Consider the following 23,704-nt stretch of genomic DNA (forward strand, 5'->3'; position numbering starts at 1 on the left):
AGTCATATATGGTTATATCAAATTCATGATTACATATCTTTGATGCTCAGAGATTTTAAAACGAGATGATTTTTTTTATGAAATAAATGTTAAATTTCTCCCACTGATCTTACTTTGATTTTAAAAAAATATTACACCTAATTCGAGAATGTAATACATGATTAACGCTTAGAAATAATTCCATAGCTATTTTGATATTCAGTATTTCCATGAAAAAAGCATCACAACCTCCAGAATTTCACAGATGTTTGTTGGAGTTTCAAATTTTCGACAAATCGATTGAGCAGACAAGTCGAATTGATCAATGCTAACAAGAAAATATAATTCAGCTGAAAACAATATGTAATTTGCAATAAAATTTTAGCAAAAATATAAATATATAATTTAACGTGGAATCGGAATCAGTTATTTAAATAGAGTGTATGAATGTTTTTGATAATTAATTTATTTGGATATATAAATTAACGACGATGCATTATACTATATTTATTACATGTAATATATCTTTAATTTTGGCCGATGGTTAATCACAACATCAAGAAATGTACCTATACTTCTCCTCACCAAACTTATATTTCGATGAGCCTGGACTTTCGGAAGCCAATATTCACGAACTGCAGATTGTTCAGAATAAAAATTTTTGTATTAGAATATAGAGTGTCATTTTTTAATATCAGAAGATGAAAGGAAAAGAAAAAAGATGTATTAGAAAACCAGAAGGAAAAGATAGAATTACTTTCTTTAATTATGGAGAAAGTTTAAAACAATAATAGACACAGAGTTTTAAAAAAACATCAGGACAGTATATTTCGCAATATTAAATTTCCTTTTGTTTTAAGAAATAACCTATACATCTGACCTTGTAGGATACTGATAAAGTATTAAAATAACCTGACATTGTTTTTCGTAGGAGTTATTGGTTTTTTATACGCATGTAATTCATATAAACTAATAGACGGTCTTTGGGAGATTTGAGAATTTCGCTTTGAGAATTCGAGAGCAAGAATAATTTTTCTTTCTTCCTTTTCTTTTGAATACATTTCTTCCGTAGTCACAATTTTCTGCTGCTTCTGAAATTGTTATAGCTCTCTCTTGTTGAGCTCATTTTCTTGGTCATCTAGCTTCTCTGTATCTTTATTGCTAACTTTCTAACCCACGGTTTTACTTAAAAACATAATATATATAGATAACAAAAGAAAATCTGAGTGACAACGCGTTCAAAGTCTCTGTATGAAACCCAATCTAACCATAATTATCTTTAGGCCGAATTCATGGGCATGGAATTCACTTACTGCCAGGTTCTGTTAATAAGAGTTAAGCAACGGAAAATATTAAAATGACGTTTCCAGAAGCCTCTGAATGTTGATTATGTGGCAACTTCTAAACGCCTTTTAAATCATGTGTTGCCGACTTGAGTGTTTGTAACTCGAGAGACCGTTCGTCATCCAAGGAATTTTTTGTTTTGGTTAAGTTATTTGATTATGGCAAAGCAAGCGACAGCCATCTGCTTAAGGGATATGAAAGCATACCCTTATACTTCCCGATCTTAAGGGAAGACATGCCTTCGTGAAGGAATTCTGAGATAAAATGGTTTGTATACATGTTATACATGGGCGAAACCATGAAAACGTCCATGCAATGAGAGCGTTTTCCTAGAATTCAGCCTAGGTTGAGCTACCAGTGTTCAGCGATATTACCACTGGCCCGCTCTTGGATAGGCTTTTTTCGTTTGATATTTTGTTCATGAAGTGAGGCGTTCGTGATCTGAGATCCCATTGTATATTTCAAAGGCTATTTGTTGATAAGATAACATATCAGAGCAAGGAAGATTAAGCAGGTAAATATCAGATAGATAATTAGCCTGTAATCTTATAGACTTGCAAAAGGAAATTAAGCTATAACCTAGTTTATGCAGCTTATTCATCGCTATTATTCAATAATTTTGAAGAATTAAATATGTGCCTTCTTTATAATGCAAATTATACGTTTCCTGACCGTTAAATACTCATTAATATTGGAAACCTCTTAAGCATATTTTACTTGAATGCATAATTTTCAGGTAAAGATATTCGGTACTTTTCCGTTTTGCCGGCGCAAGCGATAAAGTTGCCAATAATGGTACAACCGATGCCAAACGGAATATTCTCGCTGGTAACCTTTTACGCCTCATTTTCGAAACAAGTCGCAGCTTTTTCTTATCAGATTGATTGTTTTTTTCAATACTGGCATATAATTGCATAGAATTTTTATCAGATAGTTCAGCTTTATGTCTAAGGCCATTTTCGGTAATTAAGTCAATTAGAATACAATCACAGTGCTTAACTTGAAATTAATGTAGATAATTTCTGAGAGCATTAGAATTTTGTAGAGTAGTTTACGTGAGATGAGATCGCTTGGGGTCACGTGATACGAACCGGCGAATCAGGATGGTGAACCATGAAAGCATAGTAAATTCTTAAATTAATGGTTTTTTTACAAATTTATTGTCTTTATTTATTGGCTTTTTATAAAATTTTAAGCGATATTAAAATGTTTATGCCTTCAAAAAAATAATTCTTAAAACTAACATTTTTTTAATATTTTTTATGTGTATACTGTATGTTGTCGCCAATAAAGTCTGCTTGGCGAGATTTGCGCCGGCGAAACGGAAAAGTACCAGATATTCTTAATCCTGCTGTTCCTAATCCTACATATTTTTAATCGGCCTCAGTCCGTACAAATTTTCCTCATATATTTTCTATAATTTTTAATTGCTAAATTAATACTAAAGTGTTCCTGTTTTTCTGACAGTAACATCAGAGCGAATCCACGAATTTTTTCGTAGCGATGAGAGAATTCCGTTTGTTACTGGCATGAGTCTTGGGGCACCTTATAAGTAACAATACAATTTTCCCCAGTTCCGTCCCAATTTTGACATAAAATTCCCTCGGGAACGGGTCCAAAAGCCTTTTACACATCTTTCCCTATCACCAAACCAATCGAAAGGAATTTCGGTTTGCTGTGTATTTAAAGTGCTCTTAGGCCATAAAAACTCTATACATTTATAGGCATCTAAGCCTTCTCCCAGATTTGAACCAGGTACAGATGCAACGGAAATCGCCATGTCGATCATAGCTGCAGTACAAATATAGCTAACTGATGTGACTGATAAAGCTGATGGTTACAAATAATCATAAGAAAGCTCTAAAATGTGAAAGCGTTTATGTCATTGAAAATTAAATCATATTGCTGCGTGCGTAGGGATTCGTTATGAAATGAATGCACAAGTCCGGTGAAAAAAATGAACAAAATTTATTATTGTTAGAACAAATAAAATAAAATGCTTAAACTTATCCAGAAAAAATCGTACAGTATCTCAATATCTCACAGTAGTTATCTTTTAACTACTCAAACGTTCAACAGAACTTAATTCAAAACAGCTAAAGAAAGCTAATCCGCGAATTACAATACAGTCAGCAAGAGCAGTGTTCTAAACAAACTCTTAAAACAACTAACTGACTGAATTAAGAGGTTTTCCTCCTTTTTATAACCTTTTTAAATCTCGCGCGAAATTGTTCTAGCAACTTTTCGAAATCAAAAAGAGGTATTTATTCATTAAATGTTAAATGCACGTGCTCTTGTATTTTTAATTTTCCGGCTTAGCTTTCTTTCAATATTCGTCACGCGCTGCACTGCACGGGGAATAAAACAAATTTATTTATAATTCTACTAACATTACTATTTAAATAACACTACTATTTAATTATCAACACTACTATTTAAATTTTGATGTGGATGGCACAGCACCTGATGTAGCTACTGCATAAACACGTACATGCAGTCATAGCCTTCTTAAAATTCCTTTTTATTCTTGATGAAGCATTCTTGAAGCAATCGTACACAGCTGAACCGGTGCAAGACGGATACTCCTTCCTTTTTCATGCATCTGAACTTTTCTCCTTTTTATAACGCATTTGAAATGAGGTAGGGATGCAGCGAATAGCATGCTGGATGGATAGAGAAGCTAAAAAGAAATTATTAGACTGTAATATGGACATTAGGTGAAGTTACAGTGCCCCACATTATTCTATCAGTACATAGATTAAGAGCGCTATATTAGAATCATACGAAGGGATGAATTTTGAAATGACTAGTTCATAAAGATTTTTCAAGCAAGTTACTAGGGCTAAAGACTTAATTGAAAAAGAGACTTACGGGACTACTGCAAGACATGTTCTTTCTTTATCTTACAAATATGCATACACATTTACTTCTGCCACAGATTTTCAAAAATCCTAGCATAAATATAAGTTCTAAGCATCTTTCTGTTTTTCAAGCATTCGCATTCACTTTAGAGCAGAAAAGGTTCAATAATTTAAAAGTATGTGCTTTTCTGCCTATAACATTGGCAATCAATATTAGAAATATTATGTACTGCAGCGCCATCTAGTGACCATACTGAATACGAATAACGAATGGTGGTGGTGTATTTTTTAGAGTTAACTGTACACTGTGATAGTTCAGATTTGTTTTCTTTTTGTTTATGTTTTTGAATCATGTTCGACTATTGTTGTTAGACGGATGTGTATATGTAATGAATGGCCACATTAAAATGAAATTTATACGTCTTATGTATGCTTTGTCTTCGGGATATACCTAAAATTTAATTCATCATCCTCTAGTTTTATTCCGTCTGTCGATTATTCATTTTCCGCCTTTTATTAAATAATGATTTTCGTAATGTAAAGCTATATTTTTATGTTTTGCTGTTATGTATCGTAGCATGTGATTATTTTACTTCGCTTGTTGTAATTTGTTCAAAGCATCTCTATGGGGGCTTGCTTTGGGTGTTGCCTGGGAAAAAGTATGAGGTAAAGTAATTTAATTGCTTTTTTTTTTTTTTTTTTTTTTTTTTTTGTCGTGATATTTGTAAATACATCACTTGCTTACCTAATAGCTTTTTTAAAATTTCATGACTTAATTCAGACGTTATAAATTAAAACTTTATGTAGAGTTTGACAAAGTTGATTATTCTGGGCAAACATGTGTATCTATATGTGTATGTGATTTTTTGTAAAGTAAATTGTTGCTTTTAATTTGAATACACTGATTATAGAAATTACTTAAAATTTTACTTCATTCATTTTGTATCATTTTTCAGGAAGCAGTCTCATCACAGTAAATTTTTACTGACTAATAATTCTCATGAGGTATGCATGTTTGAATTTTCCCTGTATTACTGTTTCTTTTTTTTAATTAATTGAAATAAACATTTAATGTAATTTTAATTCTTTTATCTGTGTGTATGTATATTTTTTCTGTATTAAATAAATAGAAAATGTAAAGAATAGGAGAATGCACTTATTCAAACACAATGCTCCCATAGTTGTATTTTTATGTATTGAAAACTTAGTAATGAATTATTATTTATTGTTACACTATAAACAGCTGGTGCTAAAGTTTGTAAACATATTTTGATATTTGCCAAGTGAGTTGTGCTCTGAAGTATTGAGCGTCTGAGAAACAAAAATGACGTTATAAAAAGGAGAGTACTATAATTCTTCACCTGTATTGTGTAATTTCCCTCATTTGTATTGTGTAAAAATATTTTTTCTGGTTGGTACTGCCAAATATTTAATTTTTTAAGCTTTTTTTTTTTTTTTTGTAAATAATAATATACATTCAAATTATCTTTCAGACTTAATATATCTAATTATTTAGTACTTCTCAGTTATCAAGACTGAATTTAGAAATTTATGTATGTATGGATGTATGTGTTCATGTATGTATGTATATATGCACATACACACATGCATACATACATGCATTTCTGAATCCAATCTTAATAACAGAAGAGCAGAATATTGATTAGTTTTCAAAGTATATGTGAGTCATAAAATGTTTTCAGAGTCACTGAAAATTATTACCACATGAAATAACTAACAAAACATCACAAATAATCTAGTTTGCGGGTTTTCCTTCTGACAACCTATTCATATAAGTCTATCAGCAATTTATGTTCAGAATTCTTCAGTTCTTCATTTGTGAAAGAATCACCAGTGACCAAAGAGCTAAGAGACAAACTTTTGGTAATTTGTACCACTCAGTTTTCAGCAGCATTTGAGCTGGCTGCTTGGGTTTTTGAAGTTTTCCTTTAGTATAAGAAAAATATTCAGCTTTCCTTAAAAAGTTCTCAGTGAAGAGGTTTTTATTAGTTTGATAACCATTGAATATTTTGTCATAATAAATTATGTGGCTAAAAAACCTTTTTAATGGACTCTGGGTGAATGATTCTCAGCATCCAGCATTAATGTACAAAAAGCCATTGTGAAACATGAAATTTTATGTGCTTTTTCCTGTGTACATTCTCAATGCAGAGAAGTGCAGATATTGTTATTAAAGCTGGGACATTCAGATCCCATGAATCTTGAAAAATGGCTCAAGATTTGGAAATGCATTTTCATGATTTTTTTAACCATCTGAATCATAACTATAAAACCCTTAAATATTTGAATTGGAATTTTGAAAGGATAACTTTGATGTTTTGGGAAATTATTGATTAAAAAAGAACTTGATTGTTGCAATTTCTCTGTATTGGGAATAGGGCTTAATTTCTAAAAACAGATTTTTTTTAGTATTATTATGCCGTATTTTTTTAGAAGGCCTCAGCAGGCATGCACAGCAAATAAATAAAAGACTAAATATAATTAAATGAATTGTAAAAAATAATTAAATTAATAGAAATAGTTAAATAATTAAAAAAACTGAATTTCATATTATTTGGGGCTTTGACTATCATGGGATGCTAGAAAAGGTAATCATTTTTGGGTACTTTCTGATTATCCACCTTCCTGGTGAAAAGTTATTAGCTTGTTGACAACTTTCGAGATCATTAATGAGCTCTTTGACAGCTAATTTTATGCTAATGTGTGCTAAGCAACAGTCATTTACAAAGTTGTGTCACACTAAGAATTCGATATAAGAGTAATTGCTCAATAAAATTAAAAATGCAAGATATACAAATAATAAGATGTACATTTTTCTAGAAACCCTTTTTTTGTGGTGGTGGTCTCGTATGTACACAACAATATGTTTTCACTTAAAAAATCATCATAGAAATTTTGTTGAACCTGCTGTAGTGCCAACCTACAGACACGAGAATATCTTTTATTTGTAAATAAATATTTTTACCAGATATGTGTGGAACAACACACACAATGTTGCTCCATTACCTTTCTGAATTGTGATGATGATCTGTCAAAATGAGGACAAATTTCTATCTATATTTAGAGAGATCAGGCAGTGTTTGTAAATGAGAAATAAAGACAGGTATTTGTTGTTGTTTTATATCTGATTATAATAGTAAAATTATGACTATTAACAAATGTGAAGCAGGGCTACATCAATTGACAGATGCTAGATAGGATTACTTGAATTGCTTTTTTAAAGTGTGTAAAGTACAATGACGACCATCATGGGATATGATAGGTTCTCTTCAGAACACTTTCGGTGCATTCTTCTGGTAATGTTGCATATTTTAATATAATAATCTGATAATGGATTAAATCTTCTGGTAATGTAATAAAGTAATATTTATATGTTGCTGTTTTTTATTCGATTTAGTATCGTTACTAGTTTTTTTTTATTTTGATCATGATTTATGAGCAGTATGTCGCCTGTTATGAGAATACCTTGACATATGTGTGCGGCTTTTCTTTCCCTAAACATATCAACTTTCAAGAACTCTGTTTTTAAAGGAAAGTATTGTGCATTCAGAAGTTAATATCAGCTTCCAAGCCTTATTTATTTAAAAAATAAAATGTTACAAGGTCAAAATAATTTTTGGTTATCACATTATCCACCCAACCGTAACAAGAATCGCTGGATAAAGTGCTATGTCACTGAAATAGGCAATCCAGAATTTTATGAAAATGTATTGGTTGATCTTTACATTATGGTAACTTGGCGTTTTTTGGCGAAAATTTGGCGACCAACTCTCCTACAGCAACCCTCTATTTTTTTCCCCGCCGCCAAAAGACATGTTTCTTTTCTTTTTATCTACTGAACACTTCTTCCAACAATCTAGTAGCCGAATTACACTTATGCTAGAAATTTTATCAAACAAAACTGCTTAATCATGACAAATATTCACTGCAAAATTGGGAAAAAGTGCACAATACCATACTCCTTACGCGTTTTTCAAAATAACACATACACATAAACCATGTACACGGCGACTTATTTTTACTTAAAAAAACATCCTAGAATTGCACAAAAATGGCATTGCGCACACTCTTCACTATATCCATGTACACTGCTTTTTTCTCATAAATTAGAAAAATTTCACGAAAATACATGACAATTTTCTCAATCTTTAAACCCGGTAAAAAGAACATATATGAAATTACCTGATCGCGAAAAAGTATTTACCCTTTACAAATATGAACATTTCCACATATAAAATAAATAAAATATCCAAAAACTTTTACCTCTAAATCATCTATTACATTATACACATCACCAACGAATTCATACCGCAAGCATTACAAATACTTAGTATCAAATATTTAAATTATTTCCATGCACATTTATTTCAACTTAAACGTATACCAAATTCCTACAAACATAAAATTCACAAAATAACTATCATTTAATTAAAATATCACTAAACCATGTACACGTCGACTTATTTTTACTTAAAAAAACATCCCACAATTGCACAAAAATGGCCTCTTCACTATATCCATGTACACTGCTTTTTTCTCATAAATTAGAAAAATTTCACAAAAATACATGACAATTTTCTCAATCTTTAAACCCGGTAAAAAGAACATATATGAAATTACCTGATCACGAAAAAGTATTTACCCTTTACAAATATGAACATTTCCACATATAAAATAAATAAAATATCCAAAAACTTTTACCTCTAAATCATCTATTACATTATACACGTCACCAACGAATTCATACCACAAGCATTACAAATACTTAATATCAAATATTTAAATTATTTCCATGCACGTTTATTTCAACTTAAACGTATACCAAATTCCTACAAACATAAAATTCACAAAATAACTATCATTTCATTAAAATATAATTAAATTCAAAAACACTACTTAAAATATAAATGAGCACATACATTAAATTAATAAAAATTACCTTACAATCCTAATTACTTTAAACTAAATCATTGCTAATAACAATTTTCCCAATAATACAAAATTCCTTTCCACCTTACATTTAGAACAATGCATAAAAATAATATCCTCAAATAATTAAAAATACTAACTTACCTAATCTTCTTCAGAATCTTGATTACGTGTCCGATAAACTTTTCTTTAGTTACGGCCATGGGATCCAAAAATTCACGAACACTGTTTCACACAACACAGAATAAACCAAATGAAAAATTTCCAGATTTTTTCCCGATTTCCCCTCTTTTCCGATTCAAGAACCGTAATTCGTCCATTAATATCACATGACATATCCCATGATCTCTCATTTCCCTCACACAAAATAATGCGTAATCGGAACTGAGTACTGCTCACATTATTACCAAAGTCCCAGGTAGTAACCTTTATCGCCTCCAAAATGTCGCCAAACTACCAGTTACCATATTGTAAAGATCAACCAATGTATTTTATTTGACAACCCACTAAATGGGGGGGGGGGGATTTGGGAATTCCAAGAAGTAAATTTTACAAATGCACATCCCATGAAGTTGTATTTTACAAACAATCAAATTATTTGAGTTAGCTTGGAGAATTCATTTAGAGGAAATGGTAGAGGTGTATTGATACTTACGTATTAACGCAACCAGGCCAAAATCGCCAAATTTGGCGACCCTACTTACGACAACCCTACGTGTTATACGTAGTTTTTCGTTACATGCGGATTATTAATTACATGCGGGAGATATGTGCCCTTGAAATGGATGAAAAAGAAAGAAAGCAAATAGGCGGCGAAGGATTTATTGTGAAAATAGACGAAAGTTTATTTGTAAAAAGAAAAAATAACACTGGGTGTGTACTACCACAGCAATAGGTTTTCGGCGGAATTTGCCGAGAAAAGAGACTTTTTTGGTTACTGTACCTAACAGAAGCGCCGTTACCCTTATGGAAAAAATTTGCAAAAATATCAAAGAAGGAAGCATCATTTATTCGGATAGCTGGAAAGGATACAATACAAGTGAGTTCGAAAATGCTGGATTTCTGCATGGAACTGTTAATCACAAATATAACTTTGTGGATCCCAACACGGGCGTTCAGATACAACATGTAGAGTGCATGTGGGGCTCAGCCAAATGGCTCAACAAAAAACAGAGAGGAACATCCCGTCATCATCTTGACTCATACCTTATCGAATTTATATGGTGCCAAGCTCAAGCTGTTAATGGCGAAGGCGGTTTTCAAATTGCTATTTTATATTTTAAAACAAAATAATATAAAAAACTGTATTAAAAATTATCTGTAATTAATAAATGTACATTTTCTTTTTATTCATACTTTATTACTCAAACTTACAAATCGCGCCAACCTGGTTGCAATAATACGTAAGTACCGGTGTATTTAAGGGTACCCCTTGGCGATACATGGATACCAAGTTTGTGCAATTCTTTGATTTGTTATTTTGGCTTGTGTAGTGGAAAAATCGCCACTACGCAAGCCAAAGTAACAAGATAAAGAATTGCACAAACTTGGTATCCATGTACATATCGACCTATTTTCACTTAAAAAAATATCCCAGAATTGCACAAAAATGGCACAATGCCATTTTTGTGCACTCCCTTGACTTTACCCATGTACACATCAACCTATTTTCACTTAAAGAGAATTGCACAAACTGGTCTAAATCGCTCCTACACAAAGCCAAAATAAAAAGACGGAGAATAGCACAAATTCGGTATCTATGCACGCATCAACCTATTTTCACTTAAAAAAAATCCCAGAATTGTACAAAAAGTGCATTGCGCACTCCCTTGACTTTATCCATGTACACATCGAGCTATTTTCACTAAAAAAAAATCAGAGATTTGCACAAACTAGGTTTTGCGCACTCCCTTGAGTTTGTCCATGTACACATCGAACTATATGCACTTCAAAAGTTAAAGGACCAACCAACAAAAAATATATATATATATATATATAATCTTAATAAACTACATTTTAAATCAAACACTGAAATAGCATGAAAAAGGAAATTCATCTTTGCACTACACAAAGGAAATGTCCACTTACCTTATTTACGAATTCACAACTCTTCTTTCTTTGACTGCTGTAAAGCAATCAAAGAAAATTCCTTAACAGCATCCAAAAACTTCCTAAAATTATCTGAACTAGAATTTGTATACTGGTGTTGCCACATAATTTCACAAAATAAGAGTCAATAATATCCTTCGTAACAACCGTTCGACCATACGCATTTCCTTCCTACAAACAGGACACCTTATAATGGCTACTAAGTAAACCTTCATTTACACACCAGTCAAGTAATGCTCTTTTACCCTTTCTTTCCAAATCATACAGAAACTTAAAATTAATCTTACCACATTCGGTCATTTTACCCTCTAAACCACGAACCAACTAATATATTTCCTAACCAACACACATACAACCACAAGCCCTTACAAATTTATTGCAATGATTACATCATAATAGAGTTTCCATAGCATTCAATTACTCAGGCTACCATAAATGAAACAACTTAGCGATAAATGAAACAACAACTTGGTGATAAATGAAACAGCAACTTGGCGATAATACAAGGGGTACCCTAAAGTCAACTCTAACCGAGGAAATGTCTGGAAGAAAAGGTCCAAAAAAAAACTGTTTTAAAGAGATTTTAAAACAGGTAGCTGAACAAAATCCACTGGCTGTAAAGCTGTAAATATTTTCCGAATTAATTTTCATTATTAAAGTGCTTATAAAATGGTGCAGTTAGAGTATATTAAAGGGTGCCCCTTGGATTATCGTTTAGTTGTTCTTTCATTTATGGTAACCTGAGTAGTTGAATGCAGTGGAAACCCTATTATGACATACAGTAAAACCCCGCTTAACGTGAGGGATACGTTCTATCAGAGCGTAATGCGAAACAGCGCTAAACGAGGCTATCTTAACATGTAAATAATGGGGTTAGGGGAAGATGGATAGAAAATTGGTTAGGTATTAAATTTAATAATGTTTTTTTTAAATAAAAATAAAACCAAACATTTATTTCAGTACTTTTCCGTTTCGCCGGCTCAAATCTCGCCAAGGAGACTTTATTGGCTACAACATACAGTATACACATAAAAAATATTTTAAAAATGTTAGTTCTAAGAATTTTTTATTTTGCAGGCATAAACATTTTAATATCGCTTAAAATTTTATAAAAAGCCAATAAATAAAGACAATACATTTGTAAAAAGACATTAATTTAAGAATTTACTATGCTTTCATGGTTCAACATCCTGATTCGCCGGTTCATATCACGTGACCCCAAGCGATCTCATCTCACGTAAAATACTTTACAAAAATCTAATGCTCTCAGTAATTATCTACATTAATTTCAAGTTAAATCTTAATTTGTAACACAAGTTTAAATGCAAGAAATATTTAAGTTCGTACGAATAGCTTATTATTAAATTATGTAAAACTGCAGTGCTTTACTTCGCTAATGCATTCTCATTAGAATTGATGAATTTAACCCTTGACTTTACCTTTTCTATATTTTCGGCTTCGGGTAAGCGCTGTGATTGCATCCTAATTGACGTACGTAATTACCGAAAATGGCCTTAGACATAAAACTGAAATATCTGATAAAAATTCTATGTAATTATATGCCAGTATTGAAAGAAACCATCAATCTGTTAAAAAAACACTGCTACTTCTTTTAAAAATGAGGCGTAAAAGGTTACCAGCGAGAATATTCCGTTTGGCATCGCTTGTACCATTATTGGCGACTTTATCGCTTGCACCAGCAAAACGGAAGTACCTTTATTTCTTACAAAAATAAAAACAATATGAACGAATATACTTATACAAACAAATAAAATTCTCAGTCACATCATTCAATCTATTGTGTGTTTCCAATTTTCTACCTTTTTGTCAAGAACGCATGATAGCTTCGTTTAATGGCATATTGCATTTAATTTCCTCATCAATCCATATACACAGTCGTTTTTTCATTTCCTCTATAATGTTATTTCTAGAACGGGTAATTCTAGTTGCAGAGCTTGAGGTAGTTGCAGTTGCCGATGACAGTATTTTTTCTTTATTCTTAAGAATTGTCCTTATTGTTGAAGTTGCCAAATTCAATGCAGCACTAATTTGAGATTGACATTCACCAGAATATAATGTTCTAATCACTCGCATTTTAGTTTCCTGTGAAATGCTTTTTCTGGTTGCTTTCTTTTCTTGTTTTTTACTATCACCCATGATAAAAACTAAAGATCATAATATTTCTCACTGTATTAATCGTTATAGTATTATATAAATTTATACTTACAATAATGTCAACAAATGTTTCAAATGATAAAAATGCGTCCGTACAGCACTGCACCAAACAAGAAACACAACTACACTGTTTCGGATATGTTATTTGGAAACCTAGCGCTGCGCACAATTTTAAAATATTTAACAATATTTTAAAGTTAAAAAACAGATTGTTATACTCATGGACAGAAAACCCAAGACTATAGAAAGTTAAGTGTTTTATTATGGGTGTTTGCTGTGTTTTTAGTTTAGTTAATTTGTTACTATTTTATAAGATTTTGATTGTTTTATTATGAGTGTTTGTTCTGTATGAATTTAGTTAATTTGTTACTGTTTTATGTACTCAAGTTCAGTGTTTTTTTCAAATGGCTTCTGTTTTTACGTTGCTGAAAAATTAGTTGCCAATGATTGCCAACTTTCCTGGCTGGTTGGGTGGATACTATAATTGTATTAAATTTTCTGGTAAAACTGTAGTCCAATTTTTTAAAAGGAAATACTGAAATTCATTTTAATTAGGGCTGCGAAGCTCTTTGGCTAAAATTATAATTTATTTCAAAAACTGAAAAATACTGTAGCCTGGTTCTGGTACAATTTAAGCATTGATTTGAATCACAGGTTATTAAATTAGGCAGCCTTGAATGCCATGCTCTTCATTTTCTAGAGAGAATTTAGAATGCCAAGTTTAATGTTTACCTTTTCACTCTATACTTGTTTTGATTTTAGAAGGTTAGATTTTGGAAGGTTATGAGACAATGTAAAGAATTCTAAATGTCACACAATTGTTTTTTCCAATTTTGAAAATTAACTGTGCTAATTAATAATGTAAGTGTATTTTTAAAAGCTGTATTAAATTTTTTCGTAAAAGAAGTTCTATTTCTATTTTATTTTATTCCCCTGCCTTTTAATTATTCTCGTCAGAAGAACTAAAAAAACTGGAGAACTTTGTAGGATTCAGATTCGAATTTCAGAAAATTTAAGTTTTATCCATATCTAATTCAAACATTCCTAGTTTACATTATATTTCAAATAGTTTGGCTTACTTTTGATATCAGTAATATACTTAAGCTATCACTTTGGCAGCAGAATTCCTGATTAATATGCATGTCTCATATTCACAGTATATTATAGCAGTAGCAGTTAACTTCTCTACCCTCAAGAACCAATTTAAACTGTATTTTGGAACAATGGGTTTCACAAGTGTGTATTGTTTAGCAGTTACTTAGAAATAAACCCTGGATTAATAAACACTAATGATTTCAAAATTCTTGTATCAGTTTCATTTATTTGTATGAAGGTAATTCCAAGATGACTAAAAGTATGAAATTATCTATGGATTTAGTAATTTGATCATTAATAATAAATTTTGTTAACTTTGCTCCAGAAAAAGCTCGTGCCCTGCCAGCCGATCATCACATACACTGACTACCAATAAGTATTTGGACACCTATGCAATGACGGTATCTGGGGTTCTCACGGACTCCGCCGGTATATATCTTGTAGGAAACAGCATCGGCTTTAGTAGCAGGCAAGATGCCTCGCAGTTCGGAGCTCTCTGATTTCGAGAAAGGTATAATTATCGGGTATCACAAATGTGGCCGATCCTTAAGGGACATATCTAGCGATCTGAACTACCCAAAATGGACAGTGGCCTATATGATTAAGAAGTGGAAGGTGAGCGGTGATTATCGGAATGTGCCCCGTGTCGGCAGACCAACGAAACAGGGAGATAGAGACCGACGAGTGCTGTCCAGAGAAATTCGGAAGAACCGCACCCAACCTATGGCCCTCATCCGCGAGGAGTTTCAACAGGCATCCGGGAGTATTGTTTCAATGAATACCATCCATAAGGAAGCACATCTGCTTGGTTTTCATGGTCATGCTGCTGCCCATAAGCCTTTGATCACAAAGTCCGACCACGCTGCTCGGTTAATGTGGTGCAAAGCACATCGAAATTGGACCGTAGATCAGTGGAAACGGGTTCTTTGGAGTGACGAATCAAGGTTCACCCTTTACCATTCGGATGGCAGGGTCTGGGTCTGGCGTCTACCTGGAGAACGTCTCCTGCCAGAATGCTTTGTGCCAACAGTCAAGTTCGGCAGAGGTGGAATTACAGTCTGGGGGTGTTTCTCCTGGTATGGGCTTGGGACCCTTGGTCCCCATTCATGGTAAGCTCAACTCCGATGCCTACTGCACTATTTTGGATGACAATGTGCTTCCTACGTTGTGGCAGTACAAAATCGGTGAAGGAACTTCTATGTCTTCTCCAAGCCGAGTGGAAGAAAATACCACTAGGTGTCGTACAAAGACTTGTGGAAAGTATGCCCCGGAGGGTCCACGCTGTAATTACCTCTTGTGGAGGCTCTACCAACTATTGATTTTGAATAAAGTTAGTTTTTCTCTTCTATCACAGGTGTCCAAATACTTATTGGTAGTCAGTGTATATACCATTTATCATAACCGAATCTAGGAATTCTCTTTGGCAGCCATAAACTGTATAAATAAGCCTTAGGCACAATTTGGCAGTCGATGTGAGAACATATGATTCTATTTTCCCAAATCTAAGCCTACAGTTTTGTTTATTTTTAGCAGCATGCTATATTTTTTTACTGAATCAAAATGAAGAAAATCTGAGTCACTAGAAGCCTTATAATATATAGAACTGTAATTTAGAGCATAGTTTTGATGTGGTAAAAGTCTCTCAGTTGGTTAATCTATGAATTGATTTTAGTTTTATATAACATATTTGAGCCGTCTGTGCATGTACTTATTATTTGACTAGACAGTGGACAGGAGTTGACACACGGTCTACTAATAATATTTCATAATAACCCTGACATTCAGAGTCTGCTGCTAACTCAAGATTAGGATTAATTCAGATATCCAGAAAATCTAATCTTAAAGTTTCTTTGTTCCAATTTCTTTATTCACTTCTAGTTAGAGTTTTTCGGTAAACTTTAGATTCATCTGCATGTATTATATTTGTTTGTTATTTTATTTCTCCTTATTTGTTTATGGTACATGCAAGACTTCTTATTTATCATTATTTATGTTTTTCAATGTTATTCATAAGTTTTCATTTCAGTTTACTTAAGTTTTCATTTCAGTTTTACTTGCATGAAAAAATGACCATATCCAACATGAAAAAAATTACAATATAAGAGGATATTTGCAGTGTGTATGGAAAAGGGTAATTTTTTTGTTTGTTTGTTTGTTTGTTTTAGCATTATTTATTTATTGCTGGTAGTGTTTTTGTTTTTCATACAGAAGAAAAAATATTTCCATACAAAATGTAAGTTCATTTAAGTTATAAGAGTAATAGAGGCATGACTGAACTTATAAGTTTAAATTGAAGTTCATTTAAAAAATATTAAAATATATGTATAAATTTTTTAACGTACCTTGTTTGATATAAATTCTTTAAATAGTGTAAAATAATTGTTAGTAATCATAGTATTCTTAGTCATGGATGACTAAAAATAAAATCAAGACATTGCTAACAATGACAGATTTTTAAGTAAAACTGTCAAAGAGCAATTTAGCGAATTGAATATAATTATTCTGATGTATGTTATTTGTATTGTATCGTTTCTGTTATTCCTTAAAACTTGTAAATGCCCCAATGCAATTCTTAATTAGTACTCCATGATTTTAATTTTACTTGCATATGACCAAATGTATTATGATAGCTAAAAGAAATCTTTAAAAAAAATTTACTCTAAGCATTCAATTTGAAATTTTTTATTTAATTTTTTTATACATTTTAATCTGTTGAATGGAAGAAAGATAATAAAGAGAAAAAATTACAATCATTGCAAGGAAGGATTTATGTAACAACAGTGTCTGCATGGCATTATCTTTCTTCTATGGTCTTCTCATCTGATGGTGCAAGATTAAGTTCAATTCATTTAAATTTCTGTTTGATTTAGAAATTCAATCTCATTCATGTCTAAAATCATGTGGCTGCTAATGAATCTTTTTTATAAATATCTGTAACTATTAACAGACATCAATAACTAATGAAATGGGATAATTCCTAAAACGTTACTGAAATTGAAGTTTCAATATATTAACCTATAGTGACAGGGCAAAGATAAAAATTTTCTTGTAATTAGTTAATCATTGAAAAATATACGTGGAAAAAAATCAACATTAAACAAAAAAATATGTACGTTGAATTTTGAAAAATACACTCTTTTACTAAAAAATCGAAGCACCTTTTGCAAACGTGATGAAATTTGGTATGCAAATGATCAAAGTTTCAAGGCAAATGAACAGGAATTGCGATCATAACATGCATTTCTAGTGTGCAAAGTATAAAACCAGTAACAGAGGCAGAAAATTTATCTCTTTTTTTTTTTTTTTTTTTTTTTGGATGCTGCCATTGTAATTCCGTAAAGAGGCAACTAAAGATGCCATTATGATGGTATTGAAGACCTTGCAGACAACTAAACGACTTCAAACGCGGTCGCATTGCAGGGTTGCGTGAAGCTGGGTGATCATACCGAGCAATAGGCCTTCACCTGCCGCGTACAGACACTGCTGTGCAAAGATGTTGGCAGCAGTGGTTGCTACAAGGAAATTGCCGATGAAATGAAGGCTCTGGAAGGCCAAGGATCACAAATGCAAGGCAAGATAGGATGATTGTTTGCCAGGCCCGAGCCTTCCCAACAGTATCATTGTCGACTATTCTACACACTACAGCTATATACCTCCCGTGGTACTGTCCACCATCTCACAGCGCTTGTTCGAGGTGGGGTTACACTCACAGAGGCCTTTAAGACATTTGCCTTTGACCCCACAACATAAGCGGAGTCGTCTGGAAAGGTGGCATCATATAGTGTTCAGCGATGAATCTCGCTTCACTCTTGAAGCAGATGACCACCGTGTTCGTGTCTGGAGAGGACGGGGGGTCAGCGGTCCCAATCAGCCTTTGTTTTACAAAGGCATACAACCATAACCCCTGGTGTGATGGTGTGGAGCACTATTTCTTATGACAGCAGGTCATCTTTAGTCATCCTCTGTACATCTTTAACAGCTCAATGATATGTTAATACCATCCTGTGGCCAGTTGCATTACCCTTCATGGCATGTCATCCTGGGAGCATTTTCCAACAAGATAATGCCAGACCATATACCACTCGTGTATCTCTGGACTGTCTCTGTGCGGTTGATACTCTTCCTTGGCCAGTAAGGTCACCAGCCCTTTCACCAACCGAGCATGTCTGGGGTATGGTAGGCCGCCAGATTTGGCACCACAAAATATCACAGATCTGGAGCAACACCTGATGAATGCCTGGCAGAATGTATCACAGGATGACATTAGGAACCTCTGCCACTCCTTGCCTCAACGAATTCAAGCATGCATTGCCGCCAGGGGTGGTTCAATCAACTACTAATTTAAACAATCAATTGGTGATTGTGAGTCATGAACAGGCAGCTGTGACCTTGATGTTCTAATCATTTTATTATCTGTGTATGAGCTGTACACATGTTCAATTTCATCAAAAACAACCACTTCCTTCATGGTGGGTTTTTTTTTTTTTTTTTTTCTCAAAATTGTGTATCTTTATACAGCCTTGAATTGTCGTTGCAAATATATAGGGCATAACAGAATTGATGGTCACCACTTTAAGAGCGATAGAGGCAGAAGTAATAGTTTCATTAATACAGTTTTAAGTCAAAATCTGAATGCTCAACATCTGATATCTGGAACTTCAGATCAACAGAACTTTTTTTTTTTTTCCTTCAAATAAAATTTATAAATGGAGAATGCAGTACTCCAGAAAAAGAAAAAAGCAGATCTGTCATAAAAGGTATCAACTAACTGAAATTTCTGTATTGCACTTTCAAGACCCCTACTATTCAGGGAATCACACCATCATGACCAATGACAATACATTGATGACAGTCTAGACCAGTGGTTGCCAACCTAAAGAACTTCATGCACCACTAAATGTATAATTTCTTATTTGGCGGGCCACTAATATAATTTAGAAAACAAGGTAAATACATTTATATAATAATAATCAGAAACTGTTTATTTTATAATGTGAAATACAATCATTAGAGGTAACAAAGTTATAGAGCAATTATTTTTTAAAAAATGAAAAATTTGGGTTTATTTAAGTATTGCACATTTTAGTGTGATATTTATTCCTGTTTGTTTGAGATCAGTTTGTGGGTTTTATATTTTAGTGATATCACTGCAAGAACAAGAAACATGTTTATTTCAAGCCGAGACCTGTACCAAGTTTTAATTGCTGACAATAATAGTGTTTGCTGACAGTGGATGACAATGTAATCAACATACTTCCATACCTAGGATCTGGCAAAATGTTTAGGTAATAAAAACCAAAATATTCTGCCAGTGACTGTATGTGTTGTTGAATAATGGATACCACTTACTGGTTGAGATCTTTTTCTCCCATACTTTCTTTAAAATTTATAAACATTTGCAGATTTCCTTCTACAGCGTTTGCCAGTGATATTGTTTTTGAAAAGCATCTATTTTACTCGTAATGTAAACATGTGCTTAAGTTGTCCTTGCACATGTTTAATTCTAATAACAGAGGAAAACCATCTGTCAGGTATGCAAGTTTGGCTACCTACTTAAATCGTCGGACAAGAGTTCTTGAAATTCCGAATTATTTTGCTGGTGAAAAATAATTTGATTTCTTCATGCAGGGCGAACAGTCGAGTCAGTACTTTGCCCCCCCCCGGAAAGCCATCTTGCCTCAGTGTGAAGAAGACGATGAATATACTGAGAACCCATTTCTTCACAAAATGTTTCAAGCAGTCAAGAATTAATCACTTTGTGTCGAATTTCATTTATTATATTTGTAACATCTGATAATACTTGGTGTAGTACTGGCAACATTTTTTTTTTTCAGCACAAGATGCTCACTATGTGTAAGGCAGTGTGTAGACAGAAAGTGTTGGTGATTTACATTTTTATCTTTGCAACAACTCCCAAGTGATTTGCAGTCATTTTCAGTCATTTCTTCAATTCTGGGCTTAAGAGTGTTAGCAAACTTATTACTCTCAGTTTCTGTATAGCTTTTTTCCCCAAACCTCTTCATAAGTTTGCAATATGCAAGGCTTGAATAATTCTTCTCCAATCGCATATGGCTTTTTGTTTTTCGCTGTTTAAAGTGCTATTAGATCGATAGCCTTTGATAGGGACTTATCTTAAAAAAACCTTATTTTTTAGGTACCTAGTTATTTTTGCATATTTTCACCCACTTTTTGGAAATGTTCAAGTAGTTTCTTAGCTAAATCTAGCTGTTTTGATTTCAAGTGCCTTTCAAGTTTTCAAGGTTTCATGGCATCATTTGATAAACTCTGAGCACAGATAGTACAAAAAGGTCGTTGATTCAGCTAAGTACCGGCTCTGGAATAAATCCAAATTTCAAGTAGTCTGAAACATATTTTCATGTTATTTTGGGTTTTTTTCTTTCCGCCTCTGTGCTTTCTTTGTGAACTTTCTTTCTAATACTATCTGACCGTAACAAGGAATGTGGATGCTTTGATTAGTTGATCACCTCTCAATAAGTGAAGTAAATTTAATTTCACTAGTTATTCTGATTACAGACGTTATTGATAGACGTGGATGAAACTTACATCTATGACATCTCAAAGCAGAGCAGAGTTTAATTTGAATTATTCATGTGATATAAACATACCAGTTTGCAGAATTATCCACAAAAATTCCTGAAAGTTAGTGTTTACTTTGTACAGTCAAAAGTCGTTAATCCCAACTCGTCGGGACTTCGGCGATTCCGGATTATCGATTTTTTCCGGATTATAGATCATCAGTTTAAATCTCGTAAGATGGCATGCAGAAATTATAAAATTAAAAATATGAAACCGTAATTTATGAAATAAAGAACAATTATGATCTAAAGGGTATCAAAAAAAAAAAAAAAAAAAAAGCTTAATATTTATTTCTTTACTTTATTAAACATTTCTTTCAATGTAAGCTGTTTAAGTTGCTTCGTTTTATGTGATAATACTTTCTCTTTAATTCTATAAACAGACATAATTTCTTGTTCAGTTACAAAGTTCCACTGTTCAAGTCCCGTAATTGCTGTGCCGAGAATACCAACTAACTTTTCAATCGAAATTTTTTCATTTTCATTAACCTCTCTTGTCACCTTCTTCATGTCTTTATCCATTTTTTGCAGCAATTCCACTTTTTGTTTGATGAACATCGAAACATACTTTCGTTTTGTAGATCCTTTGGGAGCTCCAGCATCGGAACAACGCAATCATCAACATTAACTGAAATAGATAATTAGATAATTTTAGCTTATACCATCCATTATACATTACACGCGCACACGAAAACGTATTTTGCGCTTGTGCAACGCATATGCGCAGTCGTAAAGGTCTTACGCGCACGCGTAAACGCCTTTGTGCATGTGTCAACGCGACGCGTGCACAGAAAGTTTTTAGCTTTGATGTCCGGATTATGGGTGTCCGAATTAATGACTTTTGACTGTACTGTATTCTCTCGAGTGTAAACCTTTTTTTTTTTTTTTTTTTTCAGAAAAAGCACATGAAATTTAGGGATGCGGCTTATACATGCAAATGGTTAGAAATAGATGCATACAAACAGCTGGCAACACAGCAAAATGTATTTAATGATTGAGCATAAAATACATTGTTGGGTGAATATTTCATAGTATTGTACAGGTTTAGTTGTGGTTGCTGGTCATGGTGACCAGTTGTGGGATACTAGTAATAATTGACACTGGTAGTGCAGCCAACTACTGTATTGATCAACAGTGGCAGTGGTTAAGGAGTGCTAAGCACAGAAACATGCTCCTTATAATAAAATAAAAATAAAAAATAATAAAATTAAAAAAAAAATGAATGTATGGTAAGTACTCTTTTCCGCTTAACTGCTTTCACACCTGCAAAATGGAAAATATTATATAAAGGATATCTGTTGCTTATCCTCACGTTTTTTGTTTTTTTTTAATTAGGTATATTTAGAATATCGTATTTCTCCTAAGGGAAATTACATATAAAAATTGAAGAAGGTTTTATGTGTGTATGCATGCACATGTTTATAGTATAGAGAGTACTACAGTGCAATGCAGAAATATTCCATACTGCTTTGCACAGAAATATGTGCCAACCAAGTATTGGTCTTTCCAAAAAAATATATCTGGACCATTTCATTCTTTTTGTTTTTCTACCTTCTTCCGTTGCTTTTTGGCTAATAAGAAAGCAGATAAAAGAGCATTCTGTTGAGCCAGTAAAACTTTGTGTTGAGCTGAAAATAACGAAAACAAGCAGAACGAACACAGGAAATCAATCGAGCAGGAAAACAGCACGCAAAAGGTATAGGCACATTCACGCATGCGCAAATTAAGCTTCTCTCATTGGCCACTGCTTAGACCCCGTCGTCTCGCAGGTGTGAATGGAACTCCCTTATTTTATGACCTTATGACTATGCCTCTATGCCCTTTATGCCGCCATCTGAATGCGGCCTTACAGATTTAAACTGATGATAATAAATCCAGAAATTTCTGAAATCCAGAAACAAGTTCTGGCATGATATTATCTCAGACTTTGCACTTTAAAATGTATGGTAAGTATGAAATATAAATACAGAAACACAATAAGTGTAAACGAAATGAAGAACAAAATGTCCTTTTTGTCATAGATATTTACAGCAGTTGTTTAGGTGAACAACCACATGCATCACAGTGCTGATGAAGTGATGGATGTATATCAGTGATTCTCAACCTTTTCTGCTCCATGCTTGCCTTTCACCATTACTGGAAAATAATTCTGCTCCGCTTCTTTAACAAGCTGAAAAAATGCATACAAATTTATTTCGATTTAGAGTATTTTTTAACATGTTTTTATAAATTAAAACAAAAAGGTGTAGAAAATGTTGATAAATGCCAAAACTTGAATCAAAATAGTCTTTTATATTCATAGACTAACTAAATACTTAACAGCTAAGTAAACAACGGACTGCATTCCCCCCTCCCTGGTATGCGATTTGGAAGATGCTTAACATGTAACGTATCTTGCAGCAATAAACGTTAATTCTAACACTTCAGGAAAGTTAATTCGCATCTCATAATGAGCTATATGGGACTCATGTGAATCCTTTGTTAAATGTGTGTCTAATTTTTGATCCTCTTGTTCCTTTTATTTACTTAAAACAATAAATTTATTTTTTGTTAAAATCAAAGGAATTTGAAGGATTAAAAATTGAAAACAAAGAG

At 32.9% G+C, this 23,704-nt stretch overlaps 1 protein-coding gene across 1 annotated transcript in view; it reads left to right on the forward strand.

The window, feature by feature from the left end:
- The first annotated feature begins 4,367 nt into the window (after nucleotides 1-4,367).
- Nucleotides 4,368-23,704, forward strand: part of LOC118194601 (uncharacterized) — a 61,431-nt gene continuing 42,094 nt past the window's right edge. Inside the window, exons 1-2 of the mRNA XM_085825049.1 lie at nucleotides 4,368-4,850; nucleotides 5,141-5,189. Coding sequence (XP_085681175.1) covers nucleotides 4,810-4,850; nucleotides 5,141-5,189 — 90 coding nt within the window. The 5' untranslated portion in view covers nucleotides 4,368-4,809. The remainder of the gene's footprint in view (nucleotides 4,851-5,140; nucleotides 5,190-23,704) is intronic.

The sequence above is a fragment of the Stegodyphus dumicola genome, chromosome 10 (assembly GCF_044657685.1).
Source record: "Stegodyphus dumicola isolate Sdum_Otavi_A_Nest chromosome 10, ASM4465768v1".
Classification (NCBI taxonomy): Eukaryota; Metazoa; Arthropoda; class Arachnida; order Araneae; family Eresidae; genus Stegodyphus; species Stegodyphus dumicola.